Below are 20,750 nucleotides of genomic sequence, written 5' to 3'. Positions count from 1 at the left end.
GAGGCGCGCGCGGCGGCGGGCGCTGGAGAGCGGCGAGGGGCCGCGGCCGCCCCGCCTCGCTGCCGCCTCAGGCGCGCACACCTCCCGGCCGCCCCGCCCGTCCCCGGCTCTGCGACGCTCACCGACAGCCGGCAGCCGAACGCCTGGATGGACGCGTGTGCCGAGGGCAGCGCCGTCGTTTTGTCCCTTCTCCGTCAGCAAGCGCTGGGAAATTCGCGCTCTGAGTCATTTCCTCCTGCTCGCGCTGACACCGAGCACCTCGCGCTCGGCACCACACGGCAGCTCCCCCGGCCTTCCGCTTCCCACCGCGCGGCACTGGCGGGGAGCCCCGCGGGGGCCCACGGGCCCGCCTTGGTTGCAGCCAAACGGGATCGGCACGCGTCCCAGGGTGCGCCCTGCGGCCTCCTGCTGCTGCCCTGTGCCTCACTACAGCTCTACCAGCGCTGCCCTTTCTGCTAGGGCACCCGTCAGAAGCTGCAGGCAAGACAGCGAATGGCAGAGGCCAACCTTACTACCAGGCCACCTGTACTGTGGGGAGTTTTTGAGAGAAAACCCCGGCATAACGCTCACAGTGTGCTTCCTTTCATCACTACTCATCTTGCGGTTCAGTCTTTTCATCCCTCACTGTTTTCATAAACGTTTTCTCCCTCTGATCTGCCTGAGAGTAGTTGTAGAACGCTGTTCCATTTCAGCTCTGCTGTCAGAAGTGTCAGGTTGGCGTGATGTATGGGAATTCTCTCTTGTGTGGTGCTGGAGACTGGTTATAGAAACAGTGGTAAATCTCATATCTGCCACTTTTCAGCCAGGTAAGAAAGTGCCATGCAATAGAATTACAATCATTTGGATTCCAAAGAAACACAGGTAAACGATGCCACCCAAAATAAAAGCTCAGGTGAACAGTGATGGCTGTTTAGGAGAGAAGAAAGATGGAGTGAAAGATGCAAGGCAGAAAGGTGAAGCATCAAACAGATGCATACCAGAACAAAAAACAATTTTACAGTAAGGATGGCGAAGTGCTGGCACAGGTTGCCCAGAGAAGTGGTGGATCTCCATTCATGGAGATGCTCAAGGTCAGGCTAGAGGGGGCTCTGAGCAACCTGATCTGCTGTAGGTATCCCTGTTCACTGTGGGGGAGATGGACTGGATGGCCTTTAAAAGTCCCTTCCAACTCAAACGATTCTGTGATAACTGCCGTTCAGTGCTCATGAGGCAATTCAATCCATTCACTGTCAACTATCTTCATATTCCAAACACGATGTAGAAACAGCAATACTGTGACAGGCCAAAAGTGTGTTTAATCCAGTATGCTGCCCCTGGTGATGCGCAGGATCAAGGTCTACAGAAGTTACATGAGCAGAACAGCCGTCTAGGGGTACTTCCTGATACGCTCCTAGCCTCAAGGTGTTTGTGCCACAGCAGTTTTAAAAAGATGGATTCCTGTTTAATGGTTGCTCATGGCTTTTCCTTCTGTTAATTTATCCATTTTTCTTTGAACACGTGTAAATTTCGGTACCTACAATATTTAGCATTAATGAGTTTCACAGCTTGCCTCTGTTCTGTGGAAAAAATACCTCATTTTGCTTTGTTTTCAGCTACCCACTGGAAAATTTCATGTGAGAAACTCCCTTCTCCCCTCTGATATTGTGAGAAATACTGTCAACAGAAAAGAAGCTGAAAATATTCATTTCCTCTGTGCCATTTTTACAGACTGCTCTTGAATCCACTGTTAGTCATCTCTTTTTCCAGATGAAGCATCCCCATCTTTTTAGTCTAAATGTAAGAAACGTTACACGCCTTTGATCATTCTTGGGCACGTGAACTACGTGCATATTGAAATTGTAGGTCACCATATTTCCTCTTTGTGTTTTCCTTCCTATTTATTTTCCTGATAGTGCCTGATGCTCTGTTTCCTAATCTGACTGCTCCTGAGCACTGAGCTGAGCTGATACTTTTACTAAAATAAATCCAAGGTCACCCAAGGACAGTCATAACACATTAGTGTTTCTACTTCCTTTATATCATTATATCCTTTCCTTACATCTTTGGATACAAGGAAGAAGCCTTTTTGCAGTGAGGTGGTGAGGCACTGGAACACAATGTTGCCCAGAGATGTGGTTGGTGTCCCGTCCCTGTAGACTTTCAGAGAGGCTGAATCAGACTCTGGGCAACCTGATCTAGCTGTGGGCGTCCCTGTTCATTGCAGGGGAGCTGGACTGGATGTCCTTTAAAGGTCCCTTCCAACTCTAAGGATTCTATGATTCTGTGATATTTACAGCCATAATTACCTGCTATTTTGACATAGCTATACTCAACTCCAGAAAGTCCTTTTGTATCTCCTTGCAAATAAACCTAGATTTGTTGAACTCTTTGAGACTGTTATCTTGAAGGGTTTAATCTCATCAACAAATGTTGTCTCTACTCCGTTTGCCTCCATTTCCATATCATTTTCGCAGTCGCACTCTCTCAACTCTTTCTCATCTTTTATCCAATCAACAAGAGCAGCAGCTAAGGCATCTTTTTCCTGAGAGCTTATGTTCCAGAAGGCTTTGGTAAGGATCCTTGTCAAGTCTTCTGTAAATTCAACCAATGAGACCTCTACTGTCTGCATGCTCGTGGAATCCTGTAAGGAAATTCCTGGACTAGGTAGGCAGGACTTCCTTTCGAGTCACACTGAGTTTGCCCTTTCAATGTGTATTTACCCAAACATCTTTTTCCATTCCTTATTGCAATTTCTACAGTGCCTCCAGAAAATAAAGGGAAAGGAAAAACGTTATCTGAGCTGCAGACAAAGTTTGCTACTGCAAAGACAAAACATCACATTCTTGAGACTAGATGATGAAAAAGAGTGTTTTTTTGTTTTTTATAGCCGAGGTGGCCCTGAACTGAAATAAAAAGCGGAAAAGTGAGACCAAAACACTGAGAAGTCACACAGCTTCTCTCAGACATGGACTGAGGACAACGTTCATTTCTATGCTAAATTTTCCATTAATGCAAAGCATTCTGTGAATGTGTGACAGCACTGTTAAACCTTAGAAGTTTTAATGAATAAGTTGTTCACAGCTATGAGAGAATCCAGTAATTTACGTGCTTCCATTCCAAAGAGTTTTCTCAAGTTCTAGACATCCACAAGGTGAACGTGAGCTATGACACCTGGGTCCCCATGGGCAGATGATGTACGTAGAACAGCCACAAAAACCCTGCACTTAGTACATCCCATTCATTTTGTTGGTGGGCAGATGAGCACAGCATTCCTTCTGTTTGCTATTCAAGTGCCAAAATGCGTCACCTGCAAAAATACAATCAGAATGATGCATTTTGATCTTTCTATTCTTCTTCTGCTTAGCTTTTCTAATAAAGCTTCCTTAGTTTCTGTAGTGGCAGGAAAGTCCCTCCGCTGCTACTCAGTACTTCCCCCCATAAATAATATTTCATCTAAAATATGTGTCAGAGAAAATCTATGGCCAATTTCAGTCACAGAACTAAACCCAATAAGTCCATTAAGAAGTAAGCGAGCAACTGCAGGACGTGATTTCAGCATGGCTGCCTTGCAGGATTGGAAGTACCGGCTGTGGAAAGCTTTTAAAGTTCTGAAGTAACTGAAGGAAGGAGAAAACTCTGGATGTGAATGAGGCTGGTGCTGCAGAAGTTTCCTAGCAGGAAACAACCACATATGACACAAACTGTAATTTGTGTGTGTGCACGTGTGAGTGTTTGTATATATATAAGACATTAGAGTAAAAATTTGTGCTGGTTGAATTATCTAGGTTGCACCAGAAGTAGTGCCTCCTATTTGTTTCTGCAGACACCACAATAGACACAAAGTGCACAATAAAACTAATTGATAGAACAAATTCTCAGCTACAAGATGTTATTCTTCCACAGTCACCACTATTAGCTATGCATTTTTGCCAGTGATGAATAAGAGCTGTTCATTTTGTGGTGTGACAGCTGCACATAGCTGTCCAGAATTGTGTCTTGTCTTTCACATCTCTGTCACCACCGCTGAAATGCACCACCCACTGCCTCGCTATGCTCACAGCCGCTGCTTGGTCTCCGTAAGTGTTCAATAAGTGTCAAGGAATGTCAGTGGGTGCCGTTTTTTGCATGCAGAGGAATTCAGAGCCACACCATGGCTTCATCTGCACTTCCATGTCAGATGCCATTCTGTCAGACTGCCCCTCTGCTGCCATCTGTCACGCTGCAACAAAATGTAATGGGATATTGGCAGGAAGGTTCAACCTCCCTCCACCGCCATACCACCAACATCTGCCTCTGACGTCGTGGACTAACATAATAAAATAGGAGGTATTCCTTTCAGAGCATTCCTTGGATTTCAGAGGATGGGTTGTTTAATATCTTGGGCATACAATCAAATAACAAGAGAAGCTGAAATAATTAACAGAAACTGGTGGTTCCAACTCCTGGTCTCCATTTTGGAAAAGAAACAAATAGGATTCTTTGCAGAGATGGGAAGATGAAGGCACAGGAGTCTCTCTGTTACAAGCTCACGTCACCACCATGAGGAAGTGCTTGAGTGAGATGTAAGGTTTCAGCATAATCTGCAGGGAAGATCTCTTTGTAGTAGCACCTTTCCCCAGTGCTTGCTTCCTCATAAATGTCCTCCTGCCATTCTCCACCAACCTGGCTGCGTGTGGGCTGCGTTGTAAAACGGATTACTGGAGTGATCTGGGTTTAAAAAATCCCTGATAAAAAGCGTAGGAGGAAGAAGTAATTGCTGTAGATGCTGAAAGGTGGAAAGTGCTTAAGCTGGCATCACAGTAAAGGACTACAGATTGCACAATCGATCCAGAGAAAGAAACATCTAAAAATACCGTGAGGGGGAACACGGTAACAGAGCACCTGACAACCAGGAAAAAGGCTGAAGGGGAAAGGTTTTTATGTGAAAGGGTGATGGAAATTAGGAACAAGCACGATGCCTCCTGCCGCTTCATTCCCACCCAGTGGGGAAAAAGCATTTTTACACAATAAGCACTTTGTGAGCCTGTCACTTATTTCTACTGTGAGAGGCAAGAAAAACAACCCAGGAGTTAATCAGGAACAGAGTTTGTTCCCAGTGTTGATTCCTGCTAATTTTACAGCCACTCACCTTCCTGCTTCTCCTCACAGCCTCCCCAGCAGTGGGCATGGTGGCTTGCAGGTCCCTCCTGCCTCTTCCAGAAGGTTCTGAGCACCCTGCCTCAGCTGCTGCCTGGCTCTGCTGGCTGGGTCAGCGCCCTCAACACCTCAGGAGAGAAAATGCCCAAATGCTGATGGACTGAGGGCTTCAAGGAGACTTTTTGGTGGAGATTAGGTGGTACTGGAGTCAGAAAACATGGTGTGGGAGCAGCTGCAAGCTGTGCAGCGGGGCAGAGGCCCAGCAGGCAGTAGGACTTGCCTCAGCTAGCTCCACCAAATGCATCCTTACCAAGTGATTCCAGAGCGTTTGTCAAAACTGATCCACTCTTCCGCCTTTTCAGGAAAGGGAGATGATTCCCTGCCAGCTCATTTTCCCCTATCTGAAGTAATTCCTAAGATGCCATAACTGCTGAGTTGCTTCTTCCCCCACCATACCTGCTGGAAGAAATGGAAGAAGGGAAACAGAGCTATTGGCTTTTTATTTTGTGAGATTGGGAAAGAAAGAAGGCTGCAATTTTAGGACAATCTTTCACATACATTAGATAGATCAACATAAAAGCCAGCCAGCCAGCCCACTGGAAGACTCAGTAGTTCCTGCATTTCTTGATTCTGGATGGACAGGATTAAGGGATATTATAATGCTGCTGCCTTTGATAAGCTCAAGAACTTGTGGATTCAATTCCTCCTGCTTGTCTGCTGGAACCCAGCTTGGTTCCCCCTGGAGACCTGGATGTGTCTGTTCCACACCTACAGGTGCAACTGCAGCTCTCATGTTTCCAAGTTCAACTGATAGTGAGGCATGACATAGGACATATGGAGACACACGTGCACATCCTCATGCATGCACACAACAGTGATATTAAACTGCAGTGTGCTCATGTGGCCAAGAACACCAGTGTTATCCTGGGGTGCCTTGAAAAGAGTTTGGCCAGCAGGTCAAGGGAGGTGATCCTTCCCCTCTACAATACTGCTGAGGCCACATCTGAAATACTGCATCCAGTTGTGGGCTCCCCTGTTCAAGAAAGACAGGGAACTGCTGGGGAGAGTCCAGTGGGGGGCCATAAAGATGGTGAGGAGCCCAGAGCATCTCCTTTTGAAGAAAGGCTGAGAGATCTGTGCAGTCTACAACAATATGAGTGCAGCTCAACACTCATGTGGTAGTATAAAGCTACAAGGCAGTTCACCAGTCTAAATTAAAACTTAGGGAGTAGTACTTCCACATAGGTACGCAGCAAACCGACCAAAAACATTTCCAAAGCTGAAGGGCTTCTGCGAAGCTCTCCCCGGCGTTTCTCTTTCCTCGCAGCTCCCCCTGGCGGCACCGCTGCCGGGTGGCAGGTACGCAGGTCACACGGCCTTCAGCGATCTATTTACAGATCCTAACTTCGGCATCATGAGTTTCACACTGAATGACTCCGCATCATTTCTGTCATTTTTTCTGCTATTTGCCACATAGTTGAGGAGGATGCATTAGCATCTTTAAAACACGCTGAAATTTGCTTGGGGGAGAATTACGGTTGCTTCAGAGTCTTTGTTAGACTGAGCACGAGCTGCAAGTTTTCTGAAAGATGTTTTAATGTGCCAAGGCCAATATTACAGGGGTAAAGTTGACAACATCAGAGAGCCACAAAAGCCCTGTTTGTTAAAAGCGACTGGAAATGGCACACTGGTGCTGATAACGGTAACGTGAAGAGTAGAAGTAACAGCCAAAAGAAGCCAGGACATGGCAGCCAGAGAGATGGAGACCAAGAGCTGGTGGCAACATATCCAAAGGAACTGCAGGGAAACCTACAGTTATTATGGGGAAGTGAACTTTAATTTTTCAGCTTTATAATTAGGCAAACCAGAAAGGTGCCAGCTAAAATAGCCTGTACCTTGAAATTTGCTTGAAACTTGGCAAGGAAATAGCTTTAAAGTAATCAAATAAAGACTCGTCTTGTGACATCTACTGCAGAAAAGTCTTTTTCATAACCTTGCTGACAGTCTCTTGAAATAGTGGTACCATACTATGAGCAATAACAATGTCAAAGTATTATTGGTTTATAAATGGCAACCATTCCCCAAAATAACTGGCCATGAACTATACACAGGTTTGGATTATATCTCTCACGGTTTGACAGATACAAGCAGGTGTACCTACCTGGTGTTTTCTTTTTCCCTTTTAAACCAGGAAGCATGAACTCTCTGCATTTCTTAGGATACAACCAACTTCACCCAAGTTAGTAGAAAGGCTGGAACCTCGGCCAAATGAAGCTTTTAGAGCATTACCTAGCCTAGTACTTAGAACAAGCACATTTCAACAACACATTTTAATTCCTGCTTTGGGGTTCTACTCACTATGAAAATCCACAGCAGCAGAATGCAAGCTTGCACATCACCACAGAATAACAAGTCTGCTTATCAGGCCACTCTGCAGGATATAGAGGTCACGCTCAAGCCCTTGAAATAAAATAGAGGGATCTGAACCAGCCATAAGCCCTTGACATGTCTTTTTTCTCCTGAACTTTCACTCATTTCCTCTCTTCTTGCATGGTAGTTTAGCAAAGAAACAGTCTCCCACCTAACTGCGATTTCCACATTGTGATGTTTGAAAGTAGAACATGAAAAACAAGCTGAGATCTTGACTCCAGTTGCAGCTCTTGTCTTCAGAAACAGATTTTGACCAAAGTACTGAAGTTCAAGGTGCTCAGGATTACACAGTAGTGAGTGACAAAGCAATGGAAAGCATCATACGTTGTAATTGAGAATGGCCTATTCACCTGGCAGTTACGCATTGTCAGTGGATTGCCCCTGGGATGAAGCAACACCCCATTATGCACAGGAAGATGCCTATAAAAGCAGGAGGCAAATGCTTACGTAAAGGAATCCTTATTGTAAGAGACAAACCTTTAAATTAAGATTAACCAAAGACTATTCCCTATGAAAGTAAAATCACCCTAAGACTGAAAAACACATACTCCTTAACCTTCGGAAAGGTAAACTTGTCAAAATACTTTCTCAGCATTCAAGTGTAAAGAGACACAAAGACAAATCATAGAAAAAGGTTCCCATTTATTCAAGATATGACAAGTATATTTACAGTATCCATTTGCTCAGAATGAAATCCATCCTTACAATTTATTTCTTTTTTAAAGCAGCAATTATAAATTACATTTAAAAGAGGAAACGTTCTAAACATGTTTCTGTTAGAGACTTTTTTTTACAACAGAAACCTTTAAGGCTAAGAAGTTTGTACCATTGCTGCCACCCACATTTATCCTGGCAAAGCCATCTAAAAGACAACGTTATCTTGAGGGATTAAGCATACCTTTTCGTTCCCTCAGATGCATTTCACAGCAGTTCCTATCTGACAGAAACTGACTTTTGATTTAAAACCAAGAATTAAACAGGAGCAAGATGAACTGCCTACATCTCAGTTTCAGAGGGCTAAAAGATAACACAGGGTAATGCATTCGTTACCTCTGAAAGATGTCAGATTTCTTGTCGATGAAAGTACTTCAGCTTACCATACTATTTGCTTTCAGTAAGAGCTCCAGTCTTGCAGTGTAATCCACCCATCCCATCAGATTACTTTTCAAAAGACAAGAAAAATCTTTAGGTAGCTGACTTGTAATGTAAATGATGAACACTGCTTTAAACAGCACTTGATTCCCACAGAACAGACTACTGCTCTACCACAGCAAACATGAGTTTGCTGAACGGCTGTAGTGTTATTTCTAGTCATTTAACACACAACAGATCCGCAGGAACAGTTAAAATTGGTTCATCTCTTGAGGTAGGAGCCACAAGTCACATTTAGTCCATATGTAACACATACCATCAGGCAAATATAGTCAACTTTTTCATATAAACATTCGAGAAAACAGTGACGGGTTTTCGCAGGTACTGTTCACTGTGTCATGGCATTTTTTTTTTTCCCTGCTGAATCATTTCATGCCTGCTTGAGAAGAAAGCTAATTAAATATGGGAGTTACAGGTTGCAGCCATTAATGCAGTTGTGAAAAAACACTCATGCCTTATACAAAAAGCTTTGCAGCAACTTCCAAAAACAGTATCTGAGAATTCTTCTTAAAAGATGCTTTGAAAAAATACCAGTTTTAACTGTGTAATAGTAAAATCAGTTGTTAGGCCCTTAAGACTGCATAACTAGTTGAAATACTACCACTGCATTTCAGGTAGTTCGTAGGATTACATTAGAAAGGAAGAAGAACATTAAAACAGAAAACCCCAAGACTTTCACAAATACAGTTTTCTTACAGATCACTTTTTGTCTATAGCTGTATCTATTTAAAGTACACAATGTTTAACATTCCAAGAGAAGCAGAAATGTGACCTTTGCGTTAGTGGGGGACATAAACTCCAGGCGACAGCTAAGTTGTTGTTATGACTGAAGTTTTTGAGTTATTTGAAGATCTGAAGATAACCCAAAGAACAAGATATGCAACACTGAGATTGGCACTTGATCGTTAATTAGCCCATTTACTACAGTTGCTCCCCAGAGACTCACATACACAGAGTTTTAAGTCTTCATTTTATTACCGTAAAAAATAAACGTCAACTTGTAGTTCCAGAATAAACAAAGAAACCTTAGCTTCAAACCATTTAAAAACAAAAGGTTCGCATTTGGATAAGATACATTTCACAAGATTCATGTCAGCACCGTAACCAGGTGCATTTTTTTTGAACCAAACACATTTCAAAGTTTCCACATTAGTGAGAAGGGGCTGCGTTCTCACCCAGATGCAGACATGACTCAAGAAGAACAAACTGGAAGGAGTGTAAGCCAGTTTCCAAAGTTCACTGTTGAACTCTACATGTTCGGAACCAACACTTAAGACTGATGTTACCGAAGACTGACTTTCTGCATACTCCAAAATGGAAGGCAAATACAATCAACTTACATTTGGCTTTGAAACATTACCTTAATGTTTTATTTCAACCGCATATTTACAGAAACGCATACAACAGAAGTGCGCAGGGTTTCCTTTTTAGTCATAATAAGAGATGAATAGTCATCTCAACTTTCATGCAAAGGAGTGTCTCTTGTTACACAAGAAGATTTCTGTATTTTGCTTTATTTATTTTGTTTGTTCGTTTTGCATTCTGAGGGTAAAAAGAAGGCTGGATAAGTTGGAGTGACCTTAAAAATGGAGGCCTGTTTGCTCTACTGCACCTTCACAATAAGGAGGTAAAGTACAGGCACCTTTAAATCCGGAAGGGTTCATTACCTTTTCCAAAACCAACAACCACAGTCTTGAACGGTTGTAATGCGAGTTACTCCATGACTTTCACCTCTTCAGTTTACTTCCTGAACTCTGCAGTTACTTTTCCTAGAAGCATACTTGCCGAGCTTCTAATGTACATTGTTGACTATAAATTTTAATTTAAACTGTTATGTAAAGAATGTTACAAGCCTTTCCTTTGTACACAACTTAATCTTTGTGCTGAGTATTCTTCAAAAGGATTTTATAAATAATACAATAAGTTTACAATCAGTCTTCCGCCCTCTTGTCATTATACCATGTTGTTGCTTTCTCCAACTTTATCTACAAGCTGTAAAAAAAAGAAACAAGAAGTTTTAAGCTACATTACGTTTACGTACAATTTAATTAAGTCTCAAATGCAACTTGCTGTTTGCGCAGTTGGTATATGACTGGAAATGAGAGTAGTACTCACCAAGGTTTCATGACTTAAGTTTGCAATGTAAGATTTTTAGTTTCACAACTGTGTTTCTACATGACATGTTTTCTTATATAAGACGTTAACAGTGCAACATGAAGATGCAAGAGAATGAAAAAGGAAATAGAAGAATACAGATACCACTGCTAGCTTAATGATTAAAACAAAACAATGCGGTATCAGCCACGCATGCATTAGTAGACCAAGTAAGATATTTCAACTGACCATTACTGTGGATTCTCTTCTGAGCCTACGTAGGCTTTGAATAAAACATTAACAATTATCCTTTTAAAACAGGATTTAACCCCATTATGATCAAATCAAATGTGAGCAGACAAGATCAATTGACAAGTAAAACATTCAATTGATCATGAATGACGAGCCAGAACTTGGCCTAGGCTGTACAATTGGAACAGATGATCTTGAAAACTCATTTTTATTAAACAGACTGACATATGTCTTAGCTATGTCCCCTGTTATTTTTTAAGCTGTAGCTATTAGAACTGTAGCTTTCAAAACTAGGGTTAAAAACATTTGTGTTAAAAAACATACAGAAATTATCACAGTAAAAGCAGTTGACCGAAATACCCTACCTAGATTACCATCTTTCTGGCACCATTTACTGTCTTCAAATCCCTGGCTACTTAGTTAAGAAAATGGAAAACTGCATTTGAAGAAGTACAGAGCCAAGAATCAATCTTTTACAACAGGCCTGAATAAATACTGTACTTGATGAATGATTATGCAAGATGGGAGTTTCTGGATTCACCCTGTAAGCTGCAAATTAACACTGAGCAAACCTCTTTGTTACTACAGGCCCTCTTTTTTTTAGATACATCCAGATACTGCACAAAGAAGAGAAATGCCTCTCGTGACAGACAGGAGAAGAGGCACAGAACAGTGGCATGGTTTGCCTGCCTGTGGTCACCTAGGGCCAGCAGCAAGGGAGGAACCAGAACCCTGGTATTCTTAGTCACAACCCTGAGTCACAATCCAGGGCTCTTTCCCTTTAGAAGGCTTAAGCAGAGGCAGCCTCTGAAAAGATGTTTCTTTTACAGTTAAAAGCCTCTCACTGGGAATGAGGGTTATTTGTATGGTGCAAAAACTATACAGTAATACAATCAAATTCACTGCTCTAAAAAGCTGCATCTGATTCACTCCCAATGCATTTCTTCTACTGCAATAGTAATGAAATAGGAAAAACAGCAAAAGCCTTAAATTTACATTAAGTACCAAACACTTACCGAGCTTATACCAGGTAAATTCAAGAGAGAACCAAGGACTGGAACTCTTCTAATGAAGCCAATCACCACAGGAAAGAACCCCCTTTATGCAAGATAAAAATATTGTATTAGTTTTTATAAACAAACTATTCTAACATCGCTCTGAAGAACTGGAAATTCAACTCCTGTAGTTTCTTCACTGAAAATTATTTTACCAAATACACAAATACACATTTAGCAAAGAACAACACTAACAGAAAGAAGGATTATTTTAAATTGATGTAAACATTTTTCCTCATAGTTGGCAGCCCTCTGGATCAGCTGCTCAGAATTAACTAAGGGATGAATATCCAACTTAGTCAAGAGGACTGATGTGCGCATCTACTTTCTCAAAATTATTATAAACACTGGGACAATTGTTTTTAACCTTACAGGAAATACATTCTTGCAATATCACTCATCATCCTATATCCAATATAAAAACCTCCTGAAAGGTAATTCTAAGCAATCCTCTTTGAAACCAGATATGGCAATGTTTAATCGACTAAAGAAAATGAAGCACAACATGTGTGTGCACTCACATAATTGACAAATACATGTGATGTCAGAAATTTTAATAACAAGCCAGGAACTGCTGCCTTTTATAGCTGGTATGGTCTACTCCCGCACTGCCAGCCTGCATCTACAGCAGGAAAAGGGATTTTCTGTGGCAGTATCTCAGTTGTCTGAAGTCAACCACAGCAGTTCAGCTGGTACTGGCATTCTAAGTTCTTTAGTTGAGCTATACATCTCTCCCAGTATAGAATAAGGACTGGCATGTAAATCCACCTCTGTCATGTCTGACCAGCAGAATTTCACTATTCACCATCCTCTTGCTGGTAAAAACAATCTGTTGGATCATATCAATATCAGTAAGTCCCCCCTCCTCCCTGGGCTATCTATTTATTTTTTTTTTAAAGACCAGATCATTACACTGAACCTACACATTGTGATGCAGGGCACACAAACCACTTCTGACAGGCAGACATAATTGGTGTAACCATGAATGCAAAATAGTCATTATAGTTCGGATAGCATCTTTAACAAGAACTTTGGATACCTTTGATCTGAACAAGGCTCTAAGAGCAGTCTAGACAATGATAAAAGAGACTGTAGTGTAATAGCTGTCTCCAGGGAATGCAATTTGAATGTGTAAAGGCAAAGAACTGAACCTCTGATAGGAAATTTCTGGCAGTACGCTAAGAAGGGAAATCTCATTCGAGATTTAATCCAGAGTAAAATCACAGCTGCGTCTCTCTCACTGCAGTAAAATAAATGTATATTACATAAAAATCTCTGCTATCATGTCAGCTATTTAAGCGTTCTTGGCTACCAGTACCTAAAACCTTTGCTTTGTGGACAACAGGATCTCTGCAATTTCTTCTACAGAGTGTGAGAAAGATGACTTCATACAGGAAGTCCAACTGTACAGGAGAACTGTCTACACACAAAAATTCTGGTGGAACTGCTTCAGTGGTCTAAATATATATATGATAGATAGATATAGAAACTGAATAAAGTATAACACAGTGCCCTACCACACAAAAAGTTGCCAAAAACATTATTGAAGTTGAAATTAACAAATCTGAAGCCAAACAAAGAACTTTGATTGAAGCAGTTACTAGCCAGCACGGCAGCAAGAGATACAGATCTTAACAAGTATTAGGAAGTAGAAAAAGTTGTTTAGACGAGGTAAAAAGATTCATTTGGAATTATTTATCCATTGTTGATACTTTTCTGGGTAAGATGTAGTCCTGCTGACTTTGGGACAACAATTTGGTGGGACTTACATTAAATAAATAAGCATTAGATGGAATTTTGTCTTCTAAATAAAGTCCAAAAACCAACAAAAGCTTCCCTTCTTACTTATTAAGACACTTTCTACTTTGTTTTCTGAAGTATGGAACTACAACCAAGGAAATAAATGATATAATGCAACATTCCAGGTTCTTCCACCCTTAAATTAATTGTAAGTTAAATGACATGTTGTAACAGATGCAACCTATCTGTTGTAATGTTATTAACATCTATATAGAGGAGATATAAACGTTTAAGTCATTTCAGACATCAGTAACTGAAACCAACACCTCATACATTGCAAACTGGGCACAAGTATAACAAAGCATCACAGAAGCCACCTCCTCACTGAGGCTACCATAGAAATGAAATAGTGAGGTTGTGAAGCTGTTTGTAAGCACGTTTTGCCTCATTTATTAATTCATAGAACAAACTCTCCACCAAAAAATCAGAATGATCAACAACTCAACCAACAAAACCAATACAGGCATTTAAGTTTTCTTTTATACGGAAATAATTAAAACGTGGCACTTGTAACAATTTGATCTCCCAAATATTTTGAAGCTGTACAGTTATTCGATTGGATTTAAGCTATGTTGCCAAGAGACAGTTCGATATCTGCCTCATAAACATTAGCAAATTAAGAGTCCTGGAACCTCTTCACCTCTTGCAAATGTAACCCAACAGCTTCAAACAAAATCCATGAAAAGTGAACATGCAAAGAATGTTGTTTTCCCAGTTGTAATACAGTACACTAAACAAGTACACGTGCTCCTTGATACATCCTTATAGAAAGCGATTTTGAAACAAGTCTTACCTGAATAATAGGAAGAACCCATATATTTCAAGAATCATTCCTATTAAAGGCCAACCAATCAGAACTATGAGCACACCACCCAGGAAAAAGCCCGTTGCTTTCATTTTGTGTTTTTGGAAGAAGAATCTAAATGTTCTTTCTAAACCAATAACAAAAGCCAAGCCAGCCACAAATAAAACCTAGAAGAGACAAAAACCAACCAAATAAAGAACACAGCTAAATACATTCCTAAGTTTAGAATGCAAGCACATATTATTAGTCTACAGAATTAGACTGCAGTTTTGCACAACTTATTTTAATATCAAAATTAATAATGAGAACTTATTAGTGATTTTAAGAGTCTACCTTCATGGTCTCTAACAAGCATAATCATGTCAGAAGACCTGGTGACAACAGCTGTCTTTCCTGTAACATAAATACAATAGTTACCTGCAGTCAGTACTGAAGTTCAGTACCACTAACAGCTAAGATTCCTAAAACTGGGAACAGACACAATACAGAAGCACCCCCATCCTCAATAGCTTGTGCCAATCACTGCAAAGGCAAAACAAGAAAAAAGCTGAAGGGCATTACTATCAGCTGTCTTCCTTAATTTTGCCTGCGTATCAGGCTACTACTAATCACTGGTTCCAGTGTAGGCTGAACATCATCTTCAGTGCTCCAGCCTAGCTAAAATTGTTTTAAGTATCCTTCAGCAGCAGAGTATTACTTCATTCTCTAAGCATACATCTGGGCAGCACCTTTTCTGGAAAGAGATTATAGCTCAGATTTGACTCATAACTAACAGATGAAATTCAAGTTCATGCTATTTAAAATAAAAACAAAACAAATACAAAAACCAAAACAAGACAAACATGAAGCTACTTCCTTACCACCTTTTACCCCTTCTCTTTTATAATTAAGCTTTCCCATAAATGACACAGTAATCTTTCTTGTGTTATCTTTGCCTACCACATAGCCTTTCACTGTCTCTTTCTACCTATATTCTCATTATTTTCCCTAAACCGGATCTTGCATTTCCACCTTATCTTAGAAAGAAGATGATATAAGCACTGTTTTATTCTCTACTCTTTCAACGTGCACCCAAATTCAAAGAGCATTTACAGAATTTCCATCCAGCAAACCTCAGTATTTGATGTTGCTGCCACAGAATGAAACTGGTCCATTTTAACCACAGACTTTAATTTACTGAAGGGGGACACAAATCTCTATCAAGCTGTGCCCTCTGGCTGGCTGGCAAAACTGAGAACAGCTGGGACACAGCAATATCAGATTTAGAAAACACGGTGTTATTTTACTCCGTATTGGGAATTTTATGTACCTGCCCTAGAATTTATTTTCTATCCTGCTTAAGCAAAAACTTCAATTTGGTAAAAACTGAAGATAATTCAGCTTTCAGTTGCAGTGATCCGCTCTCCTAAGCCACTACCTGCAATTTATGCTTCTCTCCATCCTAGTAAAGCACAGCAAAACTGCATTTAACAGAACGCACAGAACACATCATTGGCATTCTTATCCAAATAGATACCTAGCTTTCACAGCTACCTTGCAAGATCATAAAGTGTTAGTAACAACAGCTAATCTAGAAATCTTATTTGCATCAGCATAACTGTAGGACAAGCTGCTGCTTGTCAGACCAACCTACCACATGCCTGACCTGGAGGTACAACATTAAGATTGATGTGAGCTGCTCTAATGTTAATCAGGGAAAATGATTCACTCAGATCACTGCGCATAACTCCTCCTTTACGCTAAGTTACCACAGTACCTTTTTATGACTCAGTTTCTATTTCAAAATATATTGTTTTTTAAGATTGTTTTTAATATATTATATACTTAATTTTAAGCAGAGCAGAATTTAAGACCAGAAAGTACGCACTTACATTTCCAATAGCAAGAAGAGCTTTGTCAAAGAAGAGTATCATTCCAAAGAAAAGGAAAAACACTCCAAAGCCAGTTAAACCCATTCCAATCTCTGCAAGGAGAAATAAAATTAAGTGTATTACATAACACGGTAAAAGGAAAAACTCTTGCTTAGAATGTGATACAAACTAGGAACATGCAACAGAGAAAATTTAAATTCATTGACAAGCTCACAGACTATTTCATGAGTACTTAAAAATTCCCCTAAACACCCAAGTAAAACTAGTCCTGTATAAACCAGTTACTTCAGTACCAGAAAAAGAGATGTTTGGGTGCTGCTAATCATAAAAAGGATCAATTTAACAATGCAACAAAAGCACGTATGGATACACACATGGCAAACATCCCTTTTGATTTACTGCTAGCAAGGATTATTTGGGTAACAGATAATAAAACCTTGTTTACTATTTGCAACTCTTATCCCATAATGCTTATTTGCATACGCACAAGTACCTCATCCTCCTGAGACCTCGCATTCCACATTACATGCATGGCAATCCCATTTTCCCAACTTCCGGATTAAATACAACACAGATTAACGCTGCAGGCTCCTTCCATGTAACACATGCTGATGGCTGTTAAACATTAGCTTGCCTCTCCTGCCAGCTGTCAGTTTACACAGAACTCGTAGATGGTGTATATCTCTGAGCTCTGCCTGTCAGTAAAAGTAGTTCAAGAAATATTGGATAGGCAATAGCAGGATGGAAGATTTGTTTGCCTGGAAATGTCAGGCTACGATTAAAACTACCGCTTGATGATGGTCTCCAAGCTATTTTCAAGTACTTTTAAAATTAAACTTCTATGGCCTTCCTTTGACTCTCACACAGACTGAATACGAGAAATAACAGGAACAGCAGCAATCAGCTGCAAGAGCCTTGGCATTTATCCACGCACTCACCACATTATGACTGGAGAACTTAAATCTAAAGAACATATACACATAGCTAGCAGAAACAGCAGTATTAATACAGGCAGGCTGACAATCCAGTATACTTTGAAGATGTCGATATTTTTGTGTGGCCTAACAAACAAAAAGCCCTTTGCTGACACCGCTAGCCAGATTAACTCTGGAAGAAATATCTAAATGTATTTTATTTGCTCTTCTGACTGCAACACAGATCTACTTGATCATTTAACTTAATCATTGCTTGAAGAGCTCAGGAACAAAGAAGCGTAACAGTGTTGATTTCAGATGATTAACTTACAACAACAAAAAAATCTTTACAGTGAGCTGTTTGGGAAATTTGTTACAGCAACATTCTCCTTTCAGCAAGGTTGCTGACCACACGGTGTCAAATCATGGTATTAAGTCTGCCACATTAAAGCTTTCCTATGAGCATTTTAACCACTCTGTATTAAATACCACTACCTGACAATTAACACTCTGCAGACGTTTACTTTCTTACAGTGAACTACGGATGAATTGAAAACTGCATCTCCAGCAAATCAACTGACTGAAACCAACATAGGAATCGCAATCTGCCCTTTCTTCCAGTGCTCTTTACTTTAAAAGAGCAGAAACAATCTGTATTCTGGAAAGAAAACACTCCGAGGCAGGATTCCAAAGGAATTACCAGCTGCCAATAAGATAAATACGCTGCCACGGGAAGTGAGTCCTCTCTCCTTCTTCAGACACAGCACAAAGTGGGGTGAAAGCAAGAAACAGAGGCTGAGTCCCAACAGCTGCTGCAATTACAGCTCTAACACTTCTGCATTCACTTGAAAAACATTTGTAACCACTTACTGCCACAGCAGGTTCGGTTTCCCTTTAGAAATCAACAATACTCTCCAGTTAGCACAGGAAAAAGAAGTCCACCATTCTCATCATCCCAAAGTTCTGCTGAAAGCAGATGAGGCAACAGAGGGTAGCAGTTCTGGGCTCATTTCAAGTAAATGCTGCCAATGCAATCATATCAGAACTCTTTTCTTTTTTCTCCTCCAAAGAACACCAAGTCAAGAATGTCTGACCCTGTCATCCTGTACAGTCTTTGCAAACAACAAGCTGGGAAGTTTTATGAGGGGCATAAAGTACTGTTAAAATGCTTTCTCCCATGCCATAAAAGGCTTCCTATATATCACTGAAATACAACTTTTTCAGTGTTTAGAAATGCAGATACATCATCCTTGCCACGTGATAGTTATTTCTTAATAACTATGACTTGCAGAGGGGAAGGATCCACACACGCTCGGTGTTCCTAGAGAAACCCCAGGACCTGTGCGAGCAGTGCAGCAAGCATCAAAATCACTTAGTAAGTAGTAAGTCTTAAGATAGACTGGTTATGAAAGTTAAGGGAGGAAACTACACATCCTCTATCTCTTGTATACAAAATGAGAATGCACTGCAGTCCAGAAGAAAAAAGATTAATGCGCTCTTCTTGTGGGTGTTATAATTCTGTATTTTTCCCCAAACACAAGTTTGAGTTTCAAAATATCTGAAGAAACATCTTCAGAGTATTAAAATAACGTGCAGTGCGAGGCTTTGGAATTTCAGTATTTCTATCTACTGCTCTCAGCTCTGAGTTAAAGCCAACAGAGACAGCAGTTCAGTGTCCCAAAAAGAAACTAAGACAAGTACAGTGAGCATATCTATTTTTTTCCCCAATGAGTACTTTGGATGGGACAACTGGAGAATGGGCAAAAGCAAAGCCCACAAAGCTTTAACACATATACGTAAGAATAAGCCCCAAGATTTAACACCTGTTCCAGTAACAGAGCACAGCACCTGAATTTCTGAGGACATCATTAACCTTGTGTCTTACTAACCTGCTTTACTGCCCGTTTTCATCCTTTGCCCCAGTTGGCTCTCCAGTGTTTTCAGTGCTCTGCTACCAAGTTATACATCCTTTCCCTACACCTTTCACACTTGTCCTCCATCAAGCAACATTACGACACAACACTCATTTCTTTTTATGCTACCTATACTGCAAATGTATCATGCATTATACGTTAATTCAAATAAAAGACCTAACATCCTCCTTTACTTTGCAGTTCCAGTGCCTCCAAACCCTCCGATTTCTTTCCATTTCCTCTTTCATCATCTTTAATTCCAGCTATTCCTAGTCAGGGAAAGCAAAACTACTGTGACGTCCAAGCTGTTCTTCCCTGGCTTCAGACTGAGTGCCTGGTCCTCACCTTCAAACCTCCTCTGTGTCACCTGCAAACACTCCATTCAGTAACAAAGTTAAACAGTGAAGGCACTGACACGTATCGACTCAAAACCCTCAGCATCCACACGGAGGCATACAGGATAGCAGACATCTGCCTATTCTCACTTTTGCGTACTACTCAGTTTTCATTCATTCTCTTCCTGCCATTGCCACCTGCCAACACCACCACCACCTCACACCCCAAAGCAGACACCAGCAGCAGCAGCAGCGCTGGTGACCAATGCCCACCTGAAGATGCTGGATGGGCCCTGATAAGCTCTTTTCCAAGCTTACACCTAACTCACTTTCAGCTTTACCTGATGAGTCCCATCAGCACCACTGTCCCAAGGCAGGAGCGCACCCACAGCACTCCCCAAAGCACGGCGATGCTGACAGGAGCTGTGCTCCCCCGCGGCCCGCACACGCCGCCTGAGCTGGACCCTCCTCAGCGACCCCCCCCGCACGGCCCGGACCCGCCCCTCGCCCACACTCCGGAGGCGGGAAGCGCGAACAAAGCCTGACGGTCCGGGCCGGCCCGCGATGTGCGGCCCCACACCGGGCTCGTCCAGCCCTCCCAGCAGCGATTACCGACGGGCACCCCGCGGCCCTGCCCACGCCGCCTACATCGCGGTACGGCCGCCCCCGGCGGGAGACCCGTGTTCCCTTCCCGATAGAAAGCAATGAGGTGAAGGCGCGGCACTCACTCTGGGTGTCCGAGAGGGAGATCATGGTGCCGGCGGGGCGACGGCGGGGAAGGAGAAAGAGCCGAGCGGCGGGAGCGGGGCGACAACGGCCACGTCTTCCGGAAACACGCAGCCCCCTTCGCCTCGCCGCCGGCTGAAAGGAGAGCGCCGATTGGCGGGGCGACGCCCAATGAGCGGCTGCCTTGTTCGCTGCGGCTCCGCCCCTCCGCTTTCATTCCGCTGAGCGGGAGGCTCGTAACATCGGCGCGGATTGGCGGAGAGGGCGGCATGTGGCGGTACTCACTCT

The 20,750-nt window shown here is 41.9% G+C and overlaps 1 protein-coding gene across 2 annotated transcripts; it reads right to left on the bottom strand.

Moving 5' to 3' along the window:
- Window positions 1-8,168: 8,168 nt before the first annotated feature.
- Window positions 8,169-20,610, bottom strand: GOLT1B (golgi transport 1B). 2 transcript variants are annotated; one of them, XM_072337242.1, is made up of 6 exons: window positions 20,465-20,610; window positions 16,575-16,666; window positions 14,692-14,870; window positions 12,060-12,141; window positions 11,041-11,074; window positions 8,169-10,689 (listed from the first exon to the last, which is right to left on the bottom strand). In XM_072337242.1, exons 1-5 carry the CDS (start codon window positions 20,487-20,489, stop codon window positions 11,066-11,068), a joined length of 387 nt encoding a protein of 128 aa, XP_072193343.1. In that variant the 5' UTR covers window positions 20,490-20,610; the 3' UTR covers window positions 8,169-10,689; window positions 11,041-11,065. The 2 variants fall into 2 exon arrangements, with proteins under 2 accessions (XP_072193343.1, XP_072193333.1); XM_072337232.1 differs by lacking the exon at window positions 11,041-11,074 and having other exon boundaries at window positions 8,171-10,689.
- Between the last annotated feature and the right edge of the window lie 140 nt (window positions 20,611-20,750).

The sequence above is a fragment of the Excalfactoria chinensis genome, chromosome 1 (assembly GCF_039878825.1).
Source record: "Excalfactoria chinensis isolate bCotChi1 chromosome 1, bCotChi1.hap2, whole genome shotgun sequence".
In the NCBI taxonomy this organism is placed as follows: Eukaryota; Metazoa; Chordata; class Aves; order Galliformes; family Phasianidae; genus Excalfactoria; species Excalfactoria chinensis.
Note: the sequence above shows the minus strand (reverse complement) of the source record. Positions and strands in the feature narration are given on the sequence as shown.